This window comes from Taudactylus pleione, unplaced genomic scaffold, assembly GCF_031769625.1.
Source record: "Taudactylus pleione unplaced genomic scaffold, aTauple2 ptg000012l, whole genome shotgun sequence".
NCBI classification, from domain to species: domain Eukaryota; kingdom Metazoa; phylum Chordata; class Amphibia; order Anura; family Myobatrachidae; genus Taudactylus; species Taudactylus pleione.
This window is the reverse complement of record NW_028284415.1, coordinates 20,058,868-20,083,926: the sequence shown is the minus strand read 5'-3', so window position 1 is coordinate 20,083,926 and position 25,059 is coordinate 20,058,868. Positions and strand designations below refer to the sequence as shown.

General features: G+C 42.1%; 1 protein-coding gene across 1 annotated transcript in view; it reads right to left on the bottom strand.

Moving 5' to 3' along the window:
• The window catches only part of OGFOD3 (2-oxoglutarate and iron dependent oxygenase domain containing 3), a 211,575-nt gene that overhangs the window by 126,934 nt on the left and 59,582 nt on the right, over positions 1–25,059 (bottom strand). Inside the window, exons 6-7 of the mRNA XM_088468928.1 lie at positions 8,259–8,315; positions 5,289–5,442 (exon numbers count right to left, since the gene is read on the bottom strand). Of these exons, the coding sequence (XP_088325054.1) occupies positions 5,289–5,442; positions 8,259–8,315 (211 nt within the window). The remainder of the gene's footprint in view (positions 1–5,288; positions 5,443–8,258; positions 8,316–25,059) is intronic.

Genomic DNA, 25,059 nt, shown 5'->3' with positions numbered 1-25,059 from the left:
AACATATGTATATGGATATATCCATTTATCCGTATGTATAGGCATATTTATTCCACTCTCTAGTCTGACGACAGATGTAATCTGTTTAAGGACACTGAATCATTAGGTAAAAATATAAAATCATAAGGTTATCTCAGTTAAATTATTCCTGAAAATAACCATGATAAAATAACAGAAAGTGTCACTCTTATCACCTGTGTGGCATGAACTATCTCGGAATGTAATTTTATGTATATTAATAGATTGTATATTCTCTCCTTTTGAGACTTCTCTTTCGTATTCTAAAGTGTAGCACTCAAGCCAATTGGTTTAATTGAGTAAACCTGTACTGTATGAGTTTGATTAGAAATGCTATTTAAACTGGGACCTAATTACAATCATACACCTTGACAAAGACGCCCTGTGACATCGAAACGCGTAGGTGCATTTCTTACAGTCCCGAGATCCTAAGGACACGGCTCATCACAGTCACTCCACTCCGAGCACAAGGGACCCGGTGACGTTCCTCTGCTTCTCCTGCCGCACGGTCATCCGGGTGCCGACCGCTGTGACTCCTGCATATATACGGAGAAGTCCAGCGCTGTGTTGGTGAGAGATTCGGACCCCGCCATTGTTCCGACACCTGGTGGCGGTTTGGAGCATGAGACTGGTGCGCCCTGGGGACATTCTCCTGGAGTCTGTCGACCCTTGGTCTGCTGAAGCAGAATAGACCACTTATCATTATTATTATTATCCTGTATTTATATGGCACCACAAAGGTTCCGCAGCGCCTTACACAGCACATAAATGAGCACACAAGAAAAACAGTTATTAGCCGTGCATTACAATGCAGGACAAGGACGTGGTTTATAGACACAGCTGCATAACACAAGCAGCAGGACATAAGCAACCAAGTGGTAGATACCTTTGTGGGGAGTTCGGAGTAAATTATACTATACTACATTTGGAGAAGCAATCCATTCACTGCAGCCTCCCAGTTTCAGGATCAAATTCCAACATCTTCACAAAGTCGCTCCCCGCTGGTCGGGTTGAGTGCAGTACCAGACAGGTACTAGGGTGATTAACCCCTACTCCTCACATTGCTGCAAAGGACTGGAGTCTACAGGTAATACCTTCCCAATAAGGACCAATTCCCCATCCTGTCTATTCAATTTCATTGACTTCTCTTACAAGACTGTGTGTGTATATACATGATCACTCTCTCTGAAGAGAGATTTAATTTTTTGAGCCCTATTGTGAGATCAGGGCTACTTATATTATGAAATAATGCAAACGTGTTCATTTTGTACTAGTTTACTAATTTATATTTTATATATTACAATTGTGAGAGATCACGTGTGATCCCCTCGTCTTTCTTTTTTCTAAATAAACAAATGATATGTATTTACTCTGATTTATTGGTTTGAGTGCAATAATTGCAATCTTTCAATCTTTGCGACTGTTTTTACACACATCCTGTGAATCTCTGTACACCCATCAGGTTTGAATACATTTCTGAATGAGGCCCAAAGACAGCATCGGTTGCAGATCATTCGATTGTTGCAGTCCTGAGTGAGTCTATGGTACCGGAGTATGGCCACTGGAATTGAGGGGCCAGAGCCATATTCCTTGTGTACACGATCGCAGTTGCACGGTGAAACGCCCCTGAAACATGTTTGCATTCTGTGCTGCCACTCCCCATTACCATCCCCAAATGCTCAGTGACTGTCAATGCCACTACTGGTTCTTGATATATGCGCATTGCAACTTGAAACGCAGGTGCTGTTTACTGATAATCGCTCAGCTCCCTAAACATCAGAATAGTGTACAACTCTGAATCATGCCCTTAGTACACCATTTGTGACTTAGGGCCTGATTCAGCATAGATTGCTGTTGCCATCGCAGCTACATAATTGCACAAACGTGTGTTGCGAAAATATGCTAATGAGTGCAATCGCAAAGCAGTCGCACAGTCAGCATAAAGACGCCCACTACCACTACCTCACATCTGTAATACCTCTGAGTTCTGCGTATACATCTGTAACATCGAATAACATCGGTCCCTCGCACAGAATAATAGCAGGTCTGACCTGCCACAGAAACTGAAAGTCTTGTTGAATGCAGTGAGTACTCACGCTGCGTATGCCGTCTCAGTGGCTAATTTATTCACGCCCAGGAAACGGCGTTCAAATGGACAGACATGCTTGCGTTTCTCCGATCACTCCCCTGTCAGAACCCCTAAACTCTCACTGCCTGTCACTAGCTCTGCGATGGCTTTTATTCTGCTTCAGTGATTGCAAAGGGATCGCAATGCTAACTCAGGCACGCGCGCTGCATGCGCAGTACGCCCCATCGAATGATCTGCATGCGCTGTTGCAGTTGCGATTCATGCTGAATCAGGCCCTTAGTACACTATTAGCAAATTAAGACACAAAACTCAGAAAAAAGTGGGTGAAAAATCCTTTACAAGTGACTTGCGCCCCACATTGTTATGCTAAATCTGCTACTTTATACAATATAAATTGGATGTGCACAAAATGGTACCTGTTGCTGTAAGTGCTGCCACTGCATTGATATGAAGATATCCATATATACACGGATCAGCCATAACATTAAACCCACTGTCAGGTGAAGGGAATAACATTGATTATCTCATTACAATGCCAAGTGAAAAAGGGTGGGATATATTAGGCAGCAAGTGAACACGCAGGGCCTGATTCACTACGGATCGCAATTCTGCTTATACGCACGCAACGCAGGTGCTAATATCAGTGGTGATATATAAATATTTGCATTCGCATTGCGATCGCAGCCTAACATAAGGATGCCCACTTCCCCTTACTCACATCCGTATACTTAGGCAACATAGCGAAACAATCGGCAACATTGAGTATAAGCAACTGTGATCCTTGCTGAATGAGGCCCTCAGTCCTTAAAGTTGATGTGTTAGAAGCAACTTTGACAAGGGCCAAATTGTGATGGCCAGACGAATGGGTCATAGCATCTCCAAAATGTCAGGTCTTGTGGTGTGTTTCCAGTATGCAGTGGTTAATACCTAGCAAAAAGGAAGAACACTGATGAACCGGAGACAGGATCACCCACCTAAGGCTCACTGATGCATTTGGAGAGCAAAGGCTACCCTGCCTGGTCCTATCCCACAGAAGAGCTACTGTAGAACAAATTGCTAAAAAAGTTAAAACTGCCTATGATAGAACGGTGTCAGAACACACAGTGCTTCAAAGCTTGCTGCATAGTCAGAGACCAGTCAGACTATCCATGCTGACCCCTGTCCACCACCGAAAACGCTTACAAATGGCTCATGAGCATCAGAACTGGACAGTGGAGCAATGGAAGAAGGTGGCCTGGACCGATGAATCCCATTTTCTTTTACATCATGTGGACGGCTGGGTGCATGTGCGTCATTTACCTGCGGAAGGAATGGCACCTGGATGCACTATGGGAAGAAGGCAAAACAGAGACGGCAGTGTAATGCTATGGGCAATGTTCTGCTTGGAAACCTTGGGTCCTGCCATTCATGTGGATGTTACTTTGACATGTACCACATAGATAAACACTGTCGCAGACCAAGAACACCCCTTCATGGCAACGGTATTCCCTGATGGCAGTGGCCTCTTTCAGAAGGATTATGCACCCTGCCCCACTGCAAAAAATGTTCAATAATAGTTTGGGGAACATGATAAAGAGTTCAAGGTGTCGACTTGTGTTCAAATTCCACAGATCTCAATCAGATTAATAAACAAAAACAGGCATTTCAATTCACTGTTACATTTATATTGGATAGGTGACCTGAAAAAGTACCTGTTGGGAATATTTGGGCCAATATTGTTTTGGAGCACCCTGTCGCGCTTAGTCCTATGCTGGTGGTATCTTTGAACCAACCTTTTTACCAAATATACCCGGTGATCCCAAAAACTACTGGAGGTGCTCTGTTGTGTCTGAGCCGTCTCTCCAGATATGCTGAGAATTTCCCAGTACTCACCAATTTTAAATAGAGATGATTGTCATATCCAAAGCTATGCTGGGAAGTGACGTACTGGAAACCCCCAGTTGTTTACCTTTAAATTGCCCCCCCACCTTCCTTGCTACCATCAATACAATATAAAAAGTCTCTATTGAAATATTGCTCCATTAGAGATCCACATTAGACTGGGTTTTGGGCTAGCACTTCTATATGATTGTATGAAGGAGGGATTGCAGCAGATATCTCCATATTTGCCTCAATCCCTCCATTTCCGACAGGCCATAGGTTTCAATGGGGGATGCAAAGCTGTCAGATTTACCAAACTCCAGAATGCGAAGCAGTTGGAAGTTTGGTCCCAGCACCTAAGGCCACCTGCAGATGGCATTAGCCGATGTAGAATAGTCTACACTGTGCAGAAATTACTGGGAGGGAGTTCTTCAGCAGACCACGCATGACGGAATGGCCCTGGCTTCCAAAGGAGAAGTGAAATAATGTCACTTCTTACACATCGCAGAGACGGGCTCCTCTGTCCCTGCAGGTGATTAGTACATACAGGTAAACTGTAATTTCTTATTGCTGCGATTAGCAGCAACAAAAAATTATAATTATCGGGTCAAAAACATGTTAATTAGTAAATATGCCCATAGTGTCCTAATTCTTTCATCTAATGAAGACGTATGTGTGATAGAGGGTGAGATACATCTCCCAAAATCAATAAATCAATCAGTATAAAAAAACAGTTCAATCCTCTTACAGTTATTTGTATTAAAGTGCACTAATTTTTGTAAAATAAACCATAAACACAAAAGTCACAAAATCCTGCAGTGCTTAACCACTAGTACTACCCAATAGAACACATTTAGCCCTGTGACTCATTGCTGATAAACAGGATAATGCAGCCAAACACGGAACAAACATTCGACATGGTACATCAATTATCCTGCGTAATAGCAAAGGAAATCTGACCTAGGCCAACCTGACATCTCCCCATTATTAAGAACACCCACCACACCTTACCCAGGTTACCCCAATCATAATGATAACAAGGAGAAAATAAAAAGCAGCACTAAAATGATAGAGTTACAACAGGCATCCAAATATTGCTCCTGATCCCGGTTGTTTCCACTGCTATTGATGTAAAAGTCACCAGCAAGGTCAAAGTGACCTCTACAGAGGTAATGCTTGTACAAATGTCCTAGCAGCTACACTGTACGTAGATTAAATGAATTACCATAAAACAGAGCATTGTGATGTCATAAGCAGTAGATTCCTAGTTGGAAAAAAACAGTATTTGCTATGAAGAAGATCTCAGGACTGGCCTCCTCACCTTATCAATGTGGGGGTGCCAGTATTCATCATGAGTAGTCTTCGCTTCAGAGCTGTTCATACGGGAAAAGAAAGTAGGTTTGGTGAGATACAGAGAAGTAGCGTCAAGAATGAATGTCCTTGCAATTTCCTGCTGGATTCTCAGCCTCACATCCCTACAGCAAGAAAAGACAGAAAAAAGGTGTATACTGTAAATGTGCCATTTGCAATTTTCTGGAATTATTGTACTGTAGAGACCTATACTCTCCTTGAGGCAGCATCTATCCTAGTAATTTGAGGATTGAAAGTACCCGTCATGCTATCTAGTACAGCAACTTGATTGCAAACAGTTTAGTAAGAAAGCATTAGGGGTCTTCTCTCCCCCTCCGCTCTACACACACCCTACGGCCTGATTCAGCATGGATCACTATTCAGCTTACACGCATGCAACGCAGTTGCTAATAGCAGTGGTGATATGTAAATGTTTGACATTGCTTTCGCAACCTAACATAAGGACGCCCACTTCCCCTTACTCACATCTGTATACTTCGGCAACATAGCAAAACAATTGGTAATATCGAGTAACATTGGACCCATATGCACAGTTAAAATTGCTTCCTTCTGCGCACGCTATGAGGCCTCAGGCTGCGCCTGATATCGCAATGGATAATTTATACACGCCCAGGCAAGGCCGTCCCAATGCACTGGCAGCGCCTGCGTTTGCCCGTCCCCTCCCCCCCCCATAACCACCCACAAATGGCACTTCCTGTCAATCACTCTGCCATGGGTCTGCGTATCCTCTGCGATCGCAGTCCCGATCACAGCGGCCAGTTCGCACACTGCGATGTATACCCATGTGCAGTACGCAACAGTCGGCCGAATGTGTGCGTATAAGCAAGCGCGTTCCTTGCTGAATCAGGCCCCTAGTCGAGACATCTTTCAGTCATCTACCAGCATCGCCCTATTACTCTGTCTCCTGCAGTCTGGGAGAAGGGGACCCTTCTAAAAAATGGGCACTCACCAAAAAGAAAGACATTTGGGCCTTAGAAAATTATTGCAAGTTCCTGAATGCTGCCTTCTACTTGGATACTTGGACTATATATCCACATATGATTTATATATATATATATATATCACAGGGGCTCTGCACTCACCATAATAACTAATAATAATAATAATAAACATAATAAACAGTGGGGTTTTGGTTCATGAATTGATCAATGCATTTAAGCTTGCAGCTCATCGTCACGGGACCCCACTTTACTGCAAGTCCCTACTCTATTGCTCAGAATTATAACATGGACATAGCCATCACATTAGTGTTAAACTCAGGGTATGCTATCAAGGTTTAAAGCTCACAGCAACTTTGCTTTTAAACGTGAGACAGTTACCAAGCACACCTGTTGCAAAGCCCCTAGGAGAACAGCTGACACAAGTTAGATAACTAGTTAAGAGGGGTGCATGAGAAAATGTGATCACAAAAATGATTCATTATAAAAATTTATAATAATAAACAAAAATCACTAATCCATGGCACTCTCCATTCCTAGTTTTGGGGTGCAACATGGTATGTGACCACATTGTTTAAATAGAAATCACAGGGGCTCTGCACTCACTATAATAACTAATAATAATAATAATAATAAACATAATAAACAGTGGGGTTTTGGTTCATGAATTGATCAATGCATTTAAGCAATAGAGTAGGGACTTGCAGTAAAGTGGGGTCCCGTGACGATGGGCTGCAAGCTTAAATGCATTGATATATTGTGTACAATTACCTTCAGGCTTTGTGTACAAGGTGTACATGAAACATAAATGAATTTCATGTATGTACACTAACTTTGCTTGAGCCACAAAATGATTGAAAATATTGTATAAAATGACCTGCAGGCTGTGTGTATAAGGTGTATATAAAACATAAAAGCATTTTGTGCTTAGATTTGTGTCCCTTTCCCAAGATATTTCATTATATTATACAAATATTCCAAAATACGGAATATTCCGTTATCCAAAATACCCCTGGTCCCAAGCATTTTGGATATGGGAGACTAAACCTGTATATTATATATATATATATATATATATATATATATATATATATATATATATATATATATATATATATATATATAGTAGGAAAAAGAGGGGCACTCACCAGGCTTGTAAAAAATTAGTCCATTTTTAATGCAAGTAATGTATCATACTCAACGTTTCGGTCACAGTTTCTGACCTTCTTCAGGAGAACCAACATCAAATAAAGTTCAACAGCAATAGCAAAAGATACAGGAATTCCATTCAATTCCAAAATCAGGAAGCAAGCTGAAGCAAGCATAACAATTTAGAGAGCAGTTTGTTTTCCAGATTGTTCTGGCTAATTAAAACTGCCCATGCACTGCTTAGATGGATAGTCTCAAAAAATATAGTGTGCTAATCAGCTTAATTAGACAGGAATTGAGCCTTTAAACGAGTTAGTAGCTTGCTGAGTAATTACACAGCGACAGTCAGTTTATTGCCTGGAACATTTAAGGAGACACTTTGTGCTAGTCAATACACATGTTCTGCAGTTAATAACATTATCACAGATGTGGGAAAGAGCCAGCAACAAGAAGCTGGACAGAACATCGTACTCCTTGTGCTCAGACCAGCGCTGTATTTACAGTATTCCGTCTGTGCAGGTTTTACATTTGTAATACTGCACCCTATCGTCTCATGCAAAAACATCCAATATTCACATCCATTATTTTTTACTGTGATAAAGAAAACAGATACAAAAGTAAATAAAATAATAATATAGAACCATTTTCCAACCTACCCCTAAGCAAATACCAGGTTTGGCTATGTGCTTAAACAGCTATGGCTATAGGGTAAGGTAAATGCAGAACCCAGATATACAGGAATACCCAAAGTCATGTATTCATATTTGACAAAAATGCAGCAGCTGTGAGTCTTCTAAATATACTCTTAAAAAGAAAATGAACATATATTTTACCGATACAGCTGTAAATCCTCCTCAGTCAGGATTTCTTTTATTTTTTCCCCATAGTACCTGTGTAAAATAAAAGTAAAATGAATAAAGTAGAAGGTGAAAACATTTACAATGGGAATCAGGCACAAGAGCAGATCTGTTTAGTAAGCATGCACTTTGGGTTTCTCCCATGCAGAAATGATACCTATAGTACAGAAGTTCCCAAACGTGGTCCTCAAGGCACCCCAACAGTTCAGGTTTTAGAGATATCCATGGTTGAGCAGAGGTGGTTAAATCAAATTGACAGAGGTACTAATTAAATCACCTGTGCTCAACCATGGATATCTCTAATACCTGAGCTGTTGGTGTGCCTTGAGGACCGCGTTTGGGAACCTCTACTATAGTACCATCCAGAGCTCTTAGTTCCCCTGGCCTCAAGGGAAAGACTTTGGGCCTGATTCATCAGGAATCGCAACTGGAACACCGTACGCAGATTGGCTGATGGTGCGCCGGCCAGTAATGCGATCGCACTGCGATCACGTACGCAGATACAAAGCCATTGCAGAAGGAGTGACGGGACGTCAGCGTTTGGGGTGGTGACGAGGGAGTGGTCGGAGAAACGCAGGAGTACCTGTCCATTTGAACTCCGTTTCCTGGGCGTGCATAAATTAGCCATTGTGACGGCATATGCAGTTTGAGTACTCACTGCGTGCAACGAGAGTTGCAATTTCTGAGACAGGTCAGACCTGCAGTAATTCTACGTTAGGGTCTGATGTTACCGATGTTTTCGCAGGACTGCAAGTTCTTACGAATGTGCGAAAGTGGTAGGGGGCGTCTCTATGCTGGGTGAGCAGTTGCAGACATTAGCATATTTTTGCAGTTGAACTGTGCGTAATCGCAGCTGCAGTAATAAGAAAAGTGATGAGTGAATCAGTGTGCAGTTGCAATCGCAATAGCGATCCGTAGTGAATCAGGCCCTTTGGCATGCATTAGTTAGCTTAACATATATTGCAACATGTGGAAATAACATTCCCTGTTTTTAAGATAAGGTACAGGTTAAAGTACTAACAATGCATTTGGTTAGTGCAGAGTGTCTATGTTTACTCCTCAGTTTACTCCTCAGTGGATGAATGTCATTTTTTGTTTATTTTACACACATATATCAATATATAAAATACTAATAAAACCAAGACTTTGTCCAATGCTGCTCCTTATTAGTTTAAAGACCAGTCTTCTAAACAGTCAGAAAGATATATCTAATAAATTAAGATTCCAATAAATCTGCAACAGTCCCCTCAATTACTCGAATCCTCACGGGATCAAACACACATATATATATATATATAAAAAATATAAGAAAACCGCATATGGGCATAAAAAAAGAATACTAGAGGCGCATCATGAAGTATAGTTAGACAGGCATATCAATCAAAGTGTATCTCCATAGAAAGCAGCTTCACAGGATCAAAAAATCAGCTTCAATCACACTGCATCATTATTATATACTTGTATCACTGTTTTACCTGTACTATTTATACATTGTGTAACGATAAGTTCTCAGGTTAATACTGTAATTACCCATTAAATAGACTTATATACTACAACCAGATTTGGGATGTAGTTATGAGACCGGCGGTCTCAATACCGACATCCGAATCCGGACAAGAGACTTAATATAGGGATCGAAATACCGACGCCTATCTTAAACCCAAACGCCAGAAAGCCGAAGCACGCCAGCCCTAACGAGGTAAGTCCGGGGCGTCCTTAGCATTAGCCGCGGGGGAGGAGGGTTAGATTTAGGGAGCATAGCGGGGTTAGGTTTTTTGTTGGGGGGGAGGTTAGCGTTAAACACCCCTAGTTTGGAGGGTTAGGGTTAGGCATCCCCGGGGGGAGGTTATGGTTAGGCACTAGGGTAGGATGTTAAGAGTTAGGAACCACTAACGGAGGGTTAGGGGAGGGGTAGGGATAGGGTACTTACCTGCCCAGTCGGGATATGAACCCTTCATACCCTTTCCCCAGCTTTATCCTGTTTATACCACCACATACTACACATATCAGGGTTGAGCACGGCAGCTCCTTCAATTCATGATATACAATGACCCTGATGAGAAAAGATTCTGATAGCTGGCAGTAGGTTAGGCCACGCCCGTTCCAGTTTGTCAGTGTGACTTTAATATTAACGATCTGTGTCTGCCTGCCTAACTATACTTAATGGAACACATTTAGTATACCTTTTTATAGTAAAAAAAATGTAATGCTTCTGATCTTTCTGATACACACACTATATATATATATATTTATATATATATATATATTTATATATATATATATATACACATACATATATACACACACACACACAGTCAGGTGCATAAATATTGGGACATTGACAGAATTTTCATATTTTGGCCTCTATTCACCACCACAATGGCTTTGAAATGAAACAAACAAGATGTGCTTTAACTGCAGACTTTCAGATTTAATTTGAGGGTAATTACATCCAAATCAGGTGAACGGTGTAGGAATTACAACGGTTTCTATATGTGCCTCCCACTTTTTAAGGGGCCAAAAGTAATGGGATAAACTAAACAATCCTAAATCTAACTTTCACTTTTTAACACTTTGTTGCAAATCCTTTGCAGGCAATTACAGCCTGAAGTCTGGAAAGCATAGACATCACCAGACGCTGGGTTTCATCCCTGGTGATGCTCTGCCAGGCCTCTACTGCAAATGTCTTCAGTTCCTGCTTGTTCTTGGGGCATTTTCCCTTCAGTTTTGTCTTCATCAAGTGAAATGCATGCTCAATCGGATTCAGGTCAGGGGATTGTCCTGGCCATTGCATAACATTCCACTTTTTAGCCTTACAAAACCTCTTTGGTTGCTTTTGCAGTATGCTTCGGGTCATCGTCCATCTGCACTGTGAAGCACCGTCCAATGAGTTCTGAAGCATTTGACTGAATATGAGCATATAATATTGCCCGAAACACTTCAGAATTCATTCTGCTGCTTTTGTCAGCAGTCACATCATCATTATATACAAAGGAACCAGTTCCATTGGCAGCCATACATGCCCACGCCATGACACTACCACCATCATGCTTCACTGATGAGGTGGTATGTTTTGGATCATGAGCAGTTCCTTTCCTTCTCCATACTCTTCTCTTTCCATCACTCTGGTACAAGTTCATCTTTGTCTCATCTGTCCATAGGATGTTGTTCCAGAACTGTAATGGCTTTTTTAGATGTTGTTTGGCAAACTCTAATCTGGTCTTCCTGTTTTTGTGGCTCACCAATGGTTTACATCTTGTGGTGAACCCTCTATATTCACTCTTGTGAAGTCTTTTCTTGATTGTTGACTTTGACACATATACACCTACCTCCTGGAGAGTGTTCTTGATTTGGCCAACTGTTGTGAAGGGGTTTTTCTTCACCAGGGAAATCATTCTTCTGTCATCCACCACAGTTGTTTTCCGTGGTCTTCCGGGTCTTTTGGTGTTGCTGAGCTCTCCGGTGCGTTCCTTCTTTTTAAGAAAATTCCAAACAGTTGATTGCTATCTCTCTGATGGGTTTGTTTTGATTTTTCAGCCTAATGATGGCTTGCTTCACTGATAGTGACAGCTCTTTGGATTTCATATTGAGAGTTGACAGCAACTGATTCTAAATGCAAATGTCACACCTAGAATCAACTCCAGACCCTTTACCTGCTTAATTGATAATGAAATAACGAGGGAATAGCCCACACCTGTCCATGAAATAACTTTTGAGTTGATAGTCCCATTACTTTTGGCCCCTCTCCATACCCATCACATGTGGTTGGAGAAACCCATCAACAAAAATTGCTAGATGTTGCAACACCGAGCCTCTTGCTGATATAATCGGCTGCCCGGACGGGTCGACCAACGACTTGTGGATTTTGGGTAGTAAGTAGATAATAGGGCACACCGGGTGAGGCACTGTTAAATAGGCTGCCACCCCTTCATCAATCTACATCAATTGTACCGCCCTATTTACTACTAAGTCGACCCTACATTTGACCTCAAGCATCGGATTTGTAGTAACCCTAGCATATGTATGTCTATCATTGAGCTGGCATCGTACTTCTCGGTCATACGCATGCCAGTCCTGCACCACAACAGCTCTGCCTTTATCGGCCTGGCGTATTACAACTGACTCATCATGCATCAAGCCTTGCAAAGCTCGTCTCTACAGGCCAACATCTCATGATCAACTAACCGTAGATAGGTTTTAATACGGCGTTGTTTGACTGTGGGTCAAATGTACTGGGGTTTCTAAATTTGCTAGAAGTAGTCATATCACTAGAGTTGGAAAAATATTCACGTAACCGCAATTTGCGGCCAAACTTATAGTGATCAATGGACCAATTGAATTTGTCGTGTTGTACCGTGGGGACAAATTACTTTGTAACCTAGCAACAGCCCAGTCATCTCCGTGTGTTTTTATTTCCATGTGTGGGACGGCGCTGGCCGTGTTTGTATCTAGCGCTGCCTAGTAACCACCCACACGACTTCCTGAGTGTGGTCCGTCGTGTCACTTCCGGTGCGTTTCATGCTATGGAATGCACGGCACTTCCGGGTTGTGGCGTGACGGGGCTGTCTTTGTTTATACATGCTGGCTGGTCATGGAAGCCAGCCACATATGCTTTATACATGTCTTCTCCATGTCTTGAGACTGTGAGTATTAATATATTATGAACAGAAGCTGTGGTTCACCGCTTTCCGCCCATGTCCGTGTTTCACCTGGGGGGTGGGTCTTGAGTAATTGATGTGGCTATTACAGGCGGGCTGAGGGGTATTGGGCTATGGGTCTCCTTGGTGGTAGCTTTGTGGTGGTTATCCTGTCTTGACAAAGGTCCATTCGCGACCGAAACGTCGACCATTACCATGTGATTTGTGAGTAATTAAAAAGTGTCTTCTACTGAGTGGTGAGTGCCCATTCCTCTTTGCCTATATATATATATATATATATATTATGAATGATTTCAGCACCAAATAAGTTCAAATCCTGACGCCAGCAGCCCGAAGGGAGAAGATCCCGACAGGGCAGGTAAGTACCCTATCCCTACCCCTCTCTCCCCCCAACCCTCCCTTAGTGGTGCCTAACTCTAACCCCCCTTGCACCCTAAACCTAACCTTCCCAGGGAGGTGCCTAAAACTAACCTCCCTACGGGATGCCTAACCCCCCCCCCCCAAAAAAAAACCCCTAATGCTTACCCCGCTACGCTCCCTAAACCTAACCCTCCCCCCGCAGCTAATGCTAAGGGCGCCCCGGACTTACCTCGTCCGCCGGTCTGCTAACTACATCCCGTGCCTATTTTATAGCTCCAAAATGTGCCTTGTGCATACAATGAAACAACAATATAGATTCAAAAAGTGCGTAATGCATCAACAACCTACAGGTTAGAAAAAATGCAACATACATAAATGCCCATGTATCGATAAAAAAGAAATTTAATTAACTATAACAATAAATAAAAGCATTTCATAGATGGGTAAAAACACTTCAGGCTAAATTCATTCAATAATAAATAAATAAGACAAAATAATATCACAATAAATAGGACATCACTTCCTGTGTGCGGTCACCATGTATTTCTTAGTGGTGATGACAAGTGGTTAAATTGTGAAACATAGCTAAGTGCTGATGGATTAAAGAGTAACCGCTATTGTCTGCTTTTAAATCTTCACTGGGGAATGATTGATTTGTTTCAATATTTCCAAAACGGGCGTCATTTCCGCCCATTAATGCGGGGGTTGTGATCGGTCACTTCCGCTCTCACTGCTAGTACCACGTCTGTTTGCTCGTCAGCCATTGTTCCCAAGATTCTGTCCTGGCTTGTCCCACTTCCGCCTGTCCTCTCTGTCAACTCAGGGCCAAGTTCCACTTCCACCCCATTCACTCCATAATCAAGCTGTCTCGGTTGTGCGCATGCTCCCTGAGCCATCGGAAACATCGGCGACCATCTTTAAGTTCCCAATCACTGTGCAAAAAACTCCACAGCAGAGATTGGAGGGTAAATGTCAAACGCCTAGCAACTTTACTTAGATGCCTAGGTGGGATTGGACAGCATCGTATTGCACTTGGAACACAATCTGACGTATCATCTATCTTGGGAGAAAGTACATAGGAATAAAATAATATTTCATCAATACTTATTATTATGTTTAAAAATTGTAATAAGCAGATCCAATGTTCATATATTATGTTTAAGTCCTATATTAGTTATGCTCTACAGACAGATGTGATAATGCTACATGCTACTGAAATGGTTGTAGGTCTATACCATCTGGTATAGATAATGTGAGTCTTATTTCAACAACCGGACTAGAATGGTATCTCCATTGTTATCAGCCATATTAGCCCATAAAGTTTAAGAAGGGTAATTGATGTATTAATTGTTGCAACTGACTAAAAAGCTATTCTCAAGAAAGGACTATAAATACACAAAAAATATGCATAATCAAGTAACGAAACCAGTATTAGTATCCAATGTTATATGATTGGAAACAGTGTTTCAACATGTATGATCAAATTCAAAAGACCTTTACAGGTTTATTGATCAAAATGTATTTTATATATACATATATATATATATATATATTTATATAGAAATAAAACACAAGGGTCTGGAAGATTACTTCCATTCCAAGCCTACAGCACCTGGTCTTCCCATGAATTCTCCCGTCCAAGTACTAGCCAGGCTCCACTATGCTTAAGTTTCTCGTCTGGATATGACAGTAGACAAATGTCCTTTACACTATACGACCCAACACCCAGAGTTCAAAACAAGTTAGTATCTTTATAATAAAAAAGGTGCTATTTCATAGCTGTCATTGGACACCCAAGGAGCCAGGGTTCATCCAGTACATCTCTCGTTTTGAAAGTTTATTTGCCAGGTCACCTCCCCCCCCCTAGTGTGACTTGCTCAATTGGTTTAAAAGTTAAATCCTCTAGATTGGATTTATGATATAATAGGACATTTTGTGACATTTTGTTACACAGCATGTCCCTCCACTTTATTCTCTATGTTCTGTATGTATATATGCTCATGCATACAAAGCTTTAGAGTTTTTTTTGTCTTACTTCCTGGAATGTACCTGTGGTACTAAGTATGTCGGGAAGACAAAAAGACCTCTAAAGCACTTTTTGGAGCTATAAAATAGGCACACCTAGTACTTTGTTTATTTAGATTTTTTTCGCAGGCACCATGCACTTCTAAATTTAATACATTACATTGCTACCTATTCCTCGTTGTATTCATTATAATCATCTGGGTACTTATTTAACTATTTATTTATCATTGTTTAGATTGATATTGTATTTAAGCACTGTAGGCGCTCATTATCAACCCCATATACATATACATATTGTGGTGAGAGGAGTTGTCTCTCACCTGAATTGCCCCACATTCTGGTGGGATAAGCTCCCTCCAAGAAGAGGAAAACAAGACCAGCTCATTCTGCACCTACAATAGAAGTCTGGAATTCTGGGTTTTCTGGGCTGCACAGCCCAAATTGGAAATATAGAATTCCGGGTTTTCCAGGTTGCCCAGAGCCAGCAGGAAGGGTTTAAAACTCTCACGCACCTGTTGCACATTGTTGGTGATGCTGGACAAACTGGCCAGGCGATAGGCTGAGGGTGGTGATAAGCATTAGGGTGCCAGGACCTAGCACAAGGTGTTTGCTTATTTTCTGTTATGTGCCTGTGTGTCCAGGCCTATGCTCACGTATGCTAAGGTGCAGTGTATGCTGCTGCTAAAAGGTCACTGCTTTACCAAGTACCTGCCTGTCTGGAGTCCTCATTTCTATACCCTGTGTTACATAACAGAGATATATATATATATATATATATATATATATATATTTATTCCATAGACAAAAAACCTTACGGTTTCACATGTCCCATTGAGGCTTCTTAGACATGATCTGAAATTTCACAAAACCTATTGAATTTCTGCCACTCAAACTTAAAAAAGCAATGAAATTCTGATCATTATGGCTGACACCTTAATGGACGTGTTATTTAAGCAAAAAAAATATGGTGTGCCAACACACACTGTGGTTAACTGCAGATCCAACACTCTCACAGAGTGGGATTGCAGTCACTCACAAAATGGTGGAGCTGCTAATTCACAAAATTGTGTGCTCATTGGAATACTCACATGCAGTCTACGCAACTGAGGTCTGAGCAGTTATGTGGCTCCCACATCATACTGCCCACAATCTTCCCATTGGATCACCACAACAATCTCACTGGGTTCCAACATTCTTCTCACTCCATACATCCATCTTATTCAGAAAACACATTCAGCTCCCTAATTGCTAAAACTATCAAACTCTGTCTAAGCATGGACACTTTCTTCCCCTATACCAGCGGTTCCCAAACTTTTTTGAACCACGGCACCCTAGAGTATCAGAATTGTTTTTGTGGCACCCCTAAGCCAAAGATCTGTGCTTACCTGTCATCCTTCAATTCAGTTATGTGGTGGTGGACAGGTTTGCACTTCTTTTTGTCCACATATTTACATTACATTGACCATAAATAATTTGATTTGGTGCTTGACCACCAACCTGAGGCACCCCTGAAAGTGTCACTAGGCACCCCTTTCTTTAGCTATGGAACTACAGGTACCAGCGTGCCCGTAATGCCCCGCATGCATTTTGTACCAGCTTGCGGGGGAGGCTTGCTGTGTAATGCAGTTCCACAGCAAAAGACTATTTTTACTATCAACAAATGCACCACACTATAAACAATCAACCTGGCACCCACCGGCCAGCGGTGCCGGGGATAGCCCCGGGCTATCAGCCTGGGGTGCCCTGGAGAGGGGGACCCCTTTATTGGGGGGGTCCCCAGCTCCCCAGGGATCTCCAGCCTGACTAGCTGTAAGGGTTGATGCTTCGGCTGAGAGACCCAGTGAAAGGGCTCCCCTGGCTGTGGCATTAGTCCCCCGCTAGAAAAAGTCCGGTGCTGGATAATATAGGGGGACCCTACGCTTTTTTTACCCCCTGTATTTCCAGAACTAGCTCAGAGCCCAGCGCTGGTTGTTCTGAATACAGGGGGGAATAAGTTGTTTTTTCCCCATATTTTGTCAACCAGGTTCTGAATAGCCCAGTGCTGGTTGTGCTTAATACAGGGGACCCCTATGTCATTTGTCCCCTGTATTTAGCAACACCAGGACTGGGTCTGTAAAGCCTGGTGCTGGTTGTTCCTTTTGGGGGGGGGGTACGCCAATTATTTTTTTTCATTTAACACTATTATTTTTTTTTTTTTAACACAGCAGATTGCTTGGCACTCCTCTGGTCACGCAAAATGGTGGGTGGATTTAGAAAACGAACTGATAAGCTCGCATTCGGTTTCTGATTTACCATGGCTCCCCCGCAAACACAGACCCGGCTCAGTGCTTTTGGCTCCAACTGTCTTGCTAACTCTCAACAATTGGGATTCTATCAACAAAAAATTCACTCTCTCCTCTCAACCTTCACCTCTGACTCATATATGGGACAACCCCGCATTCCCCCCAGGCCTTTCCCAAGCGATGGCCCGCCCCTGGCAAACTGCTGGCATTACTAGACTCCATCATATAGTAGGGTCATTTTCTCCTACATCATTTGTAGAGATCCATGAAAAACACGGAATTCCTAACTCCCTCCATTATCAGTATTTACAAATTCAACATTTCGCCACATCATCCTTTAGCGCCCTCACTTCACCTAACCTTACATCTTTGGAAAGATTCTGTATCTACAGACCCAACGAAAGAGGGATTATTTTCACAAATCTATCACTCAATTTTAGCACGGCAGTCTCCCCCACTTGAGGCACATGAACAGGCTTGGGAATCTGATTTAGGCTTGACCCTTGATGAAGATACCTGGGTTAGTATACGCTTAACAGTTTCTAAGTGTTCCATTAGTGTAGCCATAAAAGAGAACTCTTACAAAATATACACCAGATGGTATATGGGTCCGGAATGCCTCAATCAAATTTATCCTTCCGCCTCCAATCTATGCTGGAGAGGATGTGGCCATCAAGGATCATTTATACATATATGGTGGCCCTGCCCCTTAATTATCCCTTTTTGGAACATGGTACGCTCCTTAATATCCCGAAATGTTAACCTCCCGACTTCTCTCTCTCCCATCAACATATTACTTTGTGCACCAATTGATGACGTCCCTAATCCTTCTAACAAACTGGCTCTTCATATCTCCTGCGCAGCCAAATACCAAATTGCTCGCTACTGGAAGTCACCAGATATCCTCACTCATCAGGAACTTCTAAATAGAAACTGGTATATAGCAAAAATGAAATATATGACTAAGTTACAGAACAACGCGGTTAGAAAATTCCACTCTATTTGGAATAATTGGTACTCCTATCACAATACCCCCCTCCCAGATCTAGGGCGATCCCTTCTCTGTTTCCCCATATTACATTATTATCTTATTTATTTTTATTTTCCCTTTTTCTTTGCCCCGACTCGCACCCCCCCTTTTTCCACCGCTTCCTCCTTATCCCAACCCTTACCCAAACTACTGTTTTGATCTGTTCTGTACACATTTCGTGCATTAGTTTAACCGTTTTTATGAAATTTCTACAAGGGTTATTATTGTATCATTACTATATGTGAATTTTTATTTTATTTTATCTTTTTTGATGTAATGTACAATGTTTTGATATCTGTTTTCTACCTGTACTGTTTTGGTACTCTCCAATATTGCAATTTTGTAAATTTACTGTTTGTTCAATTTTTATTTAATAAACGAATACAAAAAAAATTGACTTAATATGAAATTGAATTGAGTTGGACTTTTTCATTAGCCGACTGCACAAGGTAGCCGAAAATAACCAGACTGGAGGTGTATCGTGTACAGAGTATAATTTAAGGTATAACCAGCACAACCACAGATCTGCTCATGGATACTCCCAGAGTGATAGTGAGTCCTGGACATTATCATTCTCTCTCACCCTCCAAAGATTTACAGCAGGCTGGGAAATTAAGGACTGGATGGGAAAAGTTGGCACCTGGAATTCCTAATGAGAAAATGACTGATTTTGCAGGCTTGCCATGATATTCTCTAGGTGAACAGCATAATTTATCTTCTGTATCTGAGCAAAATTCATTCATACAAGATATTATTATGGAATAATTGGTAATAAATCACTAGGGAGTGCTAGTAACAAACTATAAAACAAAGTTACTGTACTGAAACCATAGCCTCAGGATTGGGGGTGCTGTGAATAGCAGTGGTCAAATGTTCCCAGTCATATAGTTAATGGTCTGAGAGAAGAGAAAAAGAAAGTGATATGTACAGAACAATTAAATGAAAGAAGAGAAAGAAGAGTGAGTCAACATTGAACGTAGAAAATTAAAGACACATTGAAAGACAATGTTAAGCTAGATACACTTGTACTGTAGCTGGCCAAAGAGAATAGTGATAGGAGCAAGAGGGGGGAAAAGTGAAAGGAACGAGAGAGGTAAGTGAAAAGAGAGATGTAGAAGAGAAATGTGAAAATAGTAAATAGGAAAAAGTAAAAGGCGCATGAGAGAAGTGAAAGGCATTCTAGAGGGGACAAAAGAGAGAGAAGAAAGTGAAAGGCATAAGAGACAGGGGAAAGTGAAAGGCATAAGAGACAGGGGAAAGTGAAAGGCATAAGAGAGAGGAGAAAGTGAAAGGCGGCATACAGTACTATAGAGGGGAAACGGAAAGTAGGGGAAAGTGAAAGGAATACTACAGTATAGAGGGGAAAGTGAAAGGCATAAGAGACAGGGGAAAGTGAAAGGCATAAGAGACAGGGGAAAGTGAAAGGCATAAGAGAGAGGAGAAAGTGAAAGGTGGCATACTATAGAGGGGAAACGGAAAGTAGGGGAAAGTGAAAGGAATATTACAGTATTGGTGAGAAAGTGAAAGGCGGCATACTATAGAGGGGAAACGGAAAGTAGGGGAAAGTGAAAGGAATACTACAGTATAGAGGGGAAAGTGAAAGGCATAAGAGACAGGGGAAAGTGAAAGGCATACTACAGTATAGAGGGGAAAGTGAAAGGCATAAGAGACAGGGGAAAGTGAACGGCATAAGAGACAGGGGAAAGTGAACGGCATAAGAGACAGGGGAAAGTGAAAGGAATACTACAGTATAGAGGGGAAAGTGAAAGGCATAAGAGACAGGGGAAAGTGAAAGGCATAAGAGACAGGGGAAAGTGAAAGGCATACTACAGTATAGAGGGGAAAGTGAAAGGAATACTACAGTATAGAGGGGAAAGTGAAAGGCATAAGAGACGGGAAAGTGAAAGGCATAAGAGACATGAGAAAGTGAAAGGCATACTACAGTATAGAGGGGAAAATGAACGGCATAAAAGACAGGGGAAAGTGAAAGGCATACTACAGTATAGAGGGGAAAGTGAAAGGCATAAGAGACAGGGGAAAGTGAAAGGAATACTACAGTATAGAGGGGAAAGTGAAAGGCATAAGAGACAGGGGAAAGTGAACGGCATAAGAGACAGGGGAAAGTGAAAGGAATACTAGAGTATAGAGGGGAAAGTGAAAGGCATAAGAAACAGGGGAAAGTGAAAGGCAAAAGAGACAGGGGAAAGTGAAAGGCATACTACAGTATAGAGGGGAAAGTGAAAGGCATAAGAGACAGGGGAAAGTGAACGGCATAAAAGACAGGGGAAAGTGAAAGGAGTACTACAGTATAGAGGGGAAAGTGAAAGGCATAAGAAACAGGGGAAAGTGAAAGGCATAAGAGACAGGGGAAAGTGAAAGGCATACTACAGTATAGAGGGGAAAGTGAAAGTCATGAGAGACAGGGGAAAGTGAAAGGCATACTACAGTATAGAGGAGAAAGTGAAAGGCATAAGAGACAGGGGAAAGTGAAAGGCATAAGAGACGGGGAAAGTGAACGGCATAAAAGACAGGGGAAAGTGAAAGGAATACTACAGTATAGAGGGGAAAGTGAAAGGCATAAGAAACAGGGGAAAGTGAAAGGCATAAGAGACAGGGGAAAGTGAAAGGAATACTACAGTATAGAGGGGAAAGTGAAAGGCATACTACAGTATAGAGGGGAAATTGAAAGTCATAAGAGACAGGGGAAAGTGAAAGGCATACTACAGTATAGAGGGGAAAGTGAAAGGCATAAGAGACGGGAAAGTGAACGGCATAAGAGACATGGGAAAGTGAAAGGAATACTACAGTATAGAGGGGAAAGTGAAAGGCATACTACAGTATAGAGGGGAAAGTGAAAGGCATAAGAGACAGGGGAAAGTGAACGGCATAAGAGACAGGGGAAAGTGAAAGGACTACTACAGTATAGAGGGGAAAGTGAAAGGCATATGAGACAGGGGAAAGTGAACGGCATAAGAGACAGGGGAAAGTGAAAGGAATACTACAGTATAGAGGGGAAAGTGAAAGGCATAAGAGACAGGGGAAAGTGAACGGCATAAGAGACAGGGGAAAGTGAAAGGAATACTACAGTATAGAGGGGAAAGTGAAAGGCATACTACAGTATAGAGGGGAAAGTGAAAGGCATAAGAGACAGGGGAAAGTGAAAGGCATAAGAGACAGGGGAAAGTGAAAGGCATAAGAGACAGGGGAAAGTGAAAGGCATACTACAGTATAGAGGGGAAAGTGAAAGGCATAAGAGACAGGAGAAAGTGAAAGGCATAAGAGACAGGGGAAAGTGAAAGGCATACTACAGTATAGAGGGGAAAGTGAAAGGCATAAGAGACAGGGGAAAGTGAAAGGCATAAGAGACAGGGGAAAGTGAAAGGCATACTACAGTATAGAGGGGAAAGTGAAAGGCATTAGAGTCAGGGGAAAGTGAAAGGCATAAGAGACAGGAGAAAGTGAAAGGCATAAGAGACAGGGGAAAGTGAAAGGAATACTACAGTATAGAGGGGAAAGTGAAAGGCATTAGAATCAGGGGAAAGTGAAAGGCATAAGAGACAGGGGAAAGTGAATGGCATAAGAGACAGGGGAAAGTGAAAGGCATAAGAGACAGGGGAAAGTGAAAGGCATAAGAGACAGGGGAAAGTGAAAGGCATACTACAGTATAGAGGGGAAAGTGAAAGGCATTAGAGTCAGGGGAAAGTGAACGGCATAAAAGACAGGGGAAAGTGAACGGCATACTACAGTATAGAGGGGAAAGTGAAAGGAATACTACAGTATAGAGGGGAAAGTGAAAGGCATACTACAGTATAGAGGGGAAAGTGAAAGGCATTAGAGTCAGGGGAAAGTGAAAGGCATTAGAGTCAGGGGAAAGTGAAAGGCATTAGAGTCAGGGGAAAGTGAAAGGCATACTACAGTATAGAGGGGAAAGTGAAAGGCATAAGAGACAGGGGAAAGTGAAAGGCATACTACAGTATAGAGGGGAAAGTGAAAGGCATAAGAGACAGGGGAAAGTGAAAGGCATAAGAAACAGGGGAAAGTGAAAGGCATAAGAGACAGGGGAAAGTGAAAGGCATACTACAGTATAGAGGGGAAAGTGAAAGGCATAAGAGACAGGGGAAAGTGAAAGGCATAAGAGATAGGGGAAAGTGAACGGCATAAAAGACAGGGGAAAGTGAAAGGAATACTACAGTATAGAGGGGAAAGTGAAAGGCATAAGAAACAGGGGAAAGTGAAAGGCATACTACAGTATAGAGGGAAAAGTGAAAGGCATAAGAGACAGGGGAAAGTGAAAGGCATAAGAGACAGGGGAAAGTGAAAGGCATACTACAGTATAGAGGGGAAAGTGAAAGGCATAAGAGACAGGGGAAAGTGAAAGGCATAAGAGACAGGGGAAAGTGAAAGGCATAAGAGACAGGGGAAAGTGAAAGGCATACTACAGTATAGAGGGGAAAGTGAAAGGCATAAGAGACAGGGGAAAGTGAAAGGCATAAGAGACAGGGGAAAGTGAAAGGCATAAGAGACAGGGGAAAGTGAAAGGCATACTACAGTATAGAGGGGAAAGTGAAAGGCATAAGAGACAGGGGAAAGTGAACGGCATAAAAGACAGGGGAAAGTGAAAGGAATACTACAGTATAGAGGGGAAAGTGAAAGGCATAAGAGACAGGGGAAAGTGAAAGGCATACTACAGTATAGAGGGAAAAGTGAAAGGCATAAGAGACAGGGGAAAGTGAAAGGCATAAGAGACAGGGGAAAGTGAAAGGCATACTACAGTATAGAGGGGAAAGTGAAAGGCATAAGAGACAGGGGAAAGTGAAAGGCATTAGAGTCAGGGGAAAGTGAAAGGCATTAGAGTCAGGGGAAAGTGAAAGGCATTAGAGTCAGGGGAAAGTGAAAGGCATAAGAGACAGGGGAAAGTGAAAGGCATACTACAGTATAGAGGGGAAAGTGAAAGGCATAAGAGACAGGGGAAAGTGAAAGGCATACTACAGTATAGAGGGGAAAGTGAAAGGCATAAGAGACAGGGGAAAGTGAACGGCATAAAAGACAGGGGAAAGTGAAAGGAATACTACAGTATAGAGGGGAAAGTGAAAGGCATAAGAAACAGGGGAAAGTGAAAGGCATAAGAGACAGGGGAAAGTGAAAGGCATAAGAGACAGGGGAAAATGAAAGGCATACTACAGTATAGAGGGGAAAGTGAAAGTCATAAGAGACAGGGGAAAGTGAAAGGCATACTACAGTATAGAGGGGAAAGTGAAAGGCATAAGAGACAGGGGAAAGTGAAAGGCATAAGAGATAGGGGAAAGTGAACGGCATAAAAGACAGGGGAAAGCGAAAGGAATACTACAGTATAGAGGGGAAAGTGAAAGGCATAAGAAACAGGGGAAAGTGAAAGGCATAAGAGACAGGGGAAAGTGAAAGGCATAAGAGACAGGGGAAAGTGAAAGGCATACTACAGTATAGAGGGGAAAGTGAAAGGCATAAGAGACAGGGGAAAGTGAACGGCATAAAAGACAGGGGAAAGTGAACGGCATAAAAGACAGGGGAAAGTGAAAGGAATACTACAGTATAGAGGGGAAAGTGAAAGGCATAAGAGACAGGGGAAAGTGAAAGGCATACTACAGTTTAGAGGGAAAAGTGAAAGGCATAAGAGACAGGGGAAAGTGAAAGGCATAAGAGACAGGGGAAAGTGAAAGGTATACTACAGTATAGAGGGGAAAGTGAAAGGCATAAGAGACAGGGGAAAGTGAAAGGCATACTACAGTATAGAGGGGAAAGTGAAAGGCATTAGAGTCAGGGGAAAGTGAACGGCATAAGAGACAGGGGAAAATGAAAGGCATACTACAGTATAGAGGGGAAAGTGAAAGGAATACTACAGTATAGAGGGGAAAGTGAAAGGCATAAGAGACAGGGGAAAGTGAAAGGCATACTACAGTATAGAGGGGAAAGTGAAAGGCATAAGAGACAGGGGAAAGTGAAAGGCATACTACAGTATAGAGGGGAAAGTGAAAGGCATAAGAAACAGGGGGAAAGTGAAAGGCATAAGAGACAGGGGAAAGTGAAAGGAATACTACAGTATAGAGGGGAAAGTGAAAGGCATAAGAAACAGGGGAAAGTGAAAGGCATAAGAAACAGGGGAAAGTGAAAGGCATAAGAGACAGGGGAAAGTGAAAGGAATACTACAGTATAGAGGGGAAAGTGAACGGCATAAGAGACAGGGGAAAGTGAAAGGCATACTCCAGTATAGAGGGGAAAGTGAAAGGCATAAGAGACAGGGGAAAGTGAAAGGCATACTACAGTATAGAGGGGAAAGTGAAAGGCATACTACAGTATAGATGGGAAAGTGAAAGGCATAAGAGACAGGGGAAAGTGAAAGGCATAAGACACAGGGGAAAGTGAAAGGCATACTACAGTATAGAGGG